This window comes from Raphanus sativus, unplaced genomic scaffold, assembly GCF_000801105.2.
Source record: "Raphanus sativus cultivar WK10039 unplaced genomic scaffold, ASM80110v3 Scaffold6074, whole genome shotgun sequence".
Lineage (NCBI taxonomy): Eukaryota > Viridiplantae > Streptophyta > Magnoliopsida > Brassicales > Brassicaceae > Raphanus > Raphanus sativus.
In genome coordinates this window covers 1-1,886 of record NW_026621366.1, presented here as the reverse complement: position 1 = coordinate 1,886, position 1,886 = coordinate 1, and the positions used below count along the sequence as shown (strand labels likewise).

General features: G+C 37.8%; 1 protein-coding gene across 1 annotated transcript; it reads left to right on the top strand.

Annotated features, from left to right (window-relative positions):
• Positions 1-1,880, top strand: LOC130507820 (serine hydroxymethyltransferase 7-like; the record flags this gene model as incomplete). Its single annotated transcript, XM_057002461.1, is given in 2 exon segments — positions 1-458; positions 1,485-1,880. Coding segments are annotated over 2 exon segments (854 nt in total), but the record flags the coding sequence as incomplete, so codon positions are not given.
• Between the last annotated feature and the right edge of the window lie 6 nt (positions 1,881-1,886).

The window sequence follows — 1,886 nt, the reverse complement described above, 5'->3', positions numbered from 1 at the left end:
ACATCGACCAGATTGAGAATCTCTGTATCTCAAGAGCTCTTAACGCCTTTGGTCTTGAATCTGATAAATGGGGTGTTAATGTTCAGCCCTATTCTTGTACCTCTGCCAATTTCGCCGTCTACACCGCTCTTTTGCTTCCCGGTGAGCGGATCATGGGGCTCGATTCTCCTTCCGGTGGACACATGAGTCACGGCTATTGTACTCCTGGTGGGAAGAAGATCTCCGCTACGTCAATCTTCTTTGAGAGCTTTCCTTATAAAGTGAACCCCCAAACTGGGTTTATTGATTACGATAAGCTTGAGGATAAGGCTCTTGATTACCGCCCCAAGATTCTTATTTGTGGAGGCAGCTCCTACCCTAGGGACTGGGATTTTCCAAGGGTTAGACAGATTGCTGACAAGTGTGGTGCGGTTTTGATGTGTGATATGGCTCATATTAGCGGTCTTGTCGCCACTAAGGTTTGATGAATCTTCTTCTACTTTCTTTTGTTTATTTGTTGATTAGCTCTTAGGTTTCTACATTTGATCGTCTTGCACTTGAATCGTAAGACTAAGTAAACTTTGTGGTTCAAATGCTTTAGATTAAAAGCTTCGTACAATAAAATTGGTAGTTAAATGTTCCGTCACCTGGGTTCGAATCCCGGCCACTGGAGAATTAACATTTCGGCATCGCCAGGGACAGAGGACCGACATGTGGCAACACGTGACTAGTCTGGACCACTTCGGTGTGAGGCCAGAATACTTCTGTATAATTAAAAAAAAAAAATTGGTAGTTAAAAGCTTCGTACAATAAAAAGTTTAAATTTAAGGAAATAACTAGATTTTGACCCGCGCTTTGGAAGCGCGGAATATTTTACGATGAATTTTTTTACTAATAACTTAACAAATATTTTGGTAATTTATAAAGAGTGTGTATTTAAAATATTTTTGCATTTAAATCAGTGTTTTTAAATTCAACCCGATTGTGACTATACCGGTTAATCCGGAGATCTGACAATTCAATTTAGGTTTCTAAAATATTCATATTAAAAAAATCAGTAAAACCCGAGACTAACCGATTGAACTAATGGATGACCGATATGTAATCTAATTGGACTTAAATTGTAAGATTAAAGAGAAAATGATAGATATAAAATAAATAAGATTAATTATTGTATTGTTTGGAAACATTAATAGTAGTATAAAAACATATTGTTTGGAAACATTGATAGTAGTATAAAGAAATAAGTATATTGTTTGGAAACATGGATAGTAGTATAAAGAAAGAAACATTAGTGATTTAATGTAGGTTCAACTATAAAGTATAAAGGTGTATTTAATTTTAAAACTTACAAAATAAATGTTAGGTCCAACATAATGTTTCTGTTTTAATAAGATAGATAACTGCATGTTGGTGTGTCGGGCAATATACGTAAAGGATATCGTTTGAAACTAATCCAGTGCAATTTATTTCTCACTTTTGTTTGTTTTGTTTGTCATCAACAGGAATGTTCTAATCCATTTGATCACTGCGACATAGTTACCTCCACTACCCACAAAGGTCTACGTGGTCCCAGAGGAGGTATCATCTTCTACAGGAGAGGACCAAAGATAAGAAAGCAAGGCCATCACGCTAGTCATTGCGACAGTTCCACGCACTATGATTTAGAGGAGAAGATCAACTTTGCTGTTTTTCCCTCGCTACAAGGAGGTCCTCACAACAACCATATCGCAGCTCTCGCCATTGCCTTGAAACAAGTGGCTACTCCAGAGTACAAAGCTTACGTACAACAGATGAAGAAAAACGCTCAAGCTTTAGCATCAGCTCTGCTTCGAAGAAAATGCAGACTGGTTACAGGTGGCACAGACAACCATTTGTTGCTCTGGGATCTCACTCCTTTGGGCTTA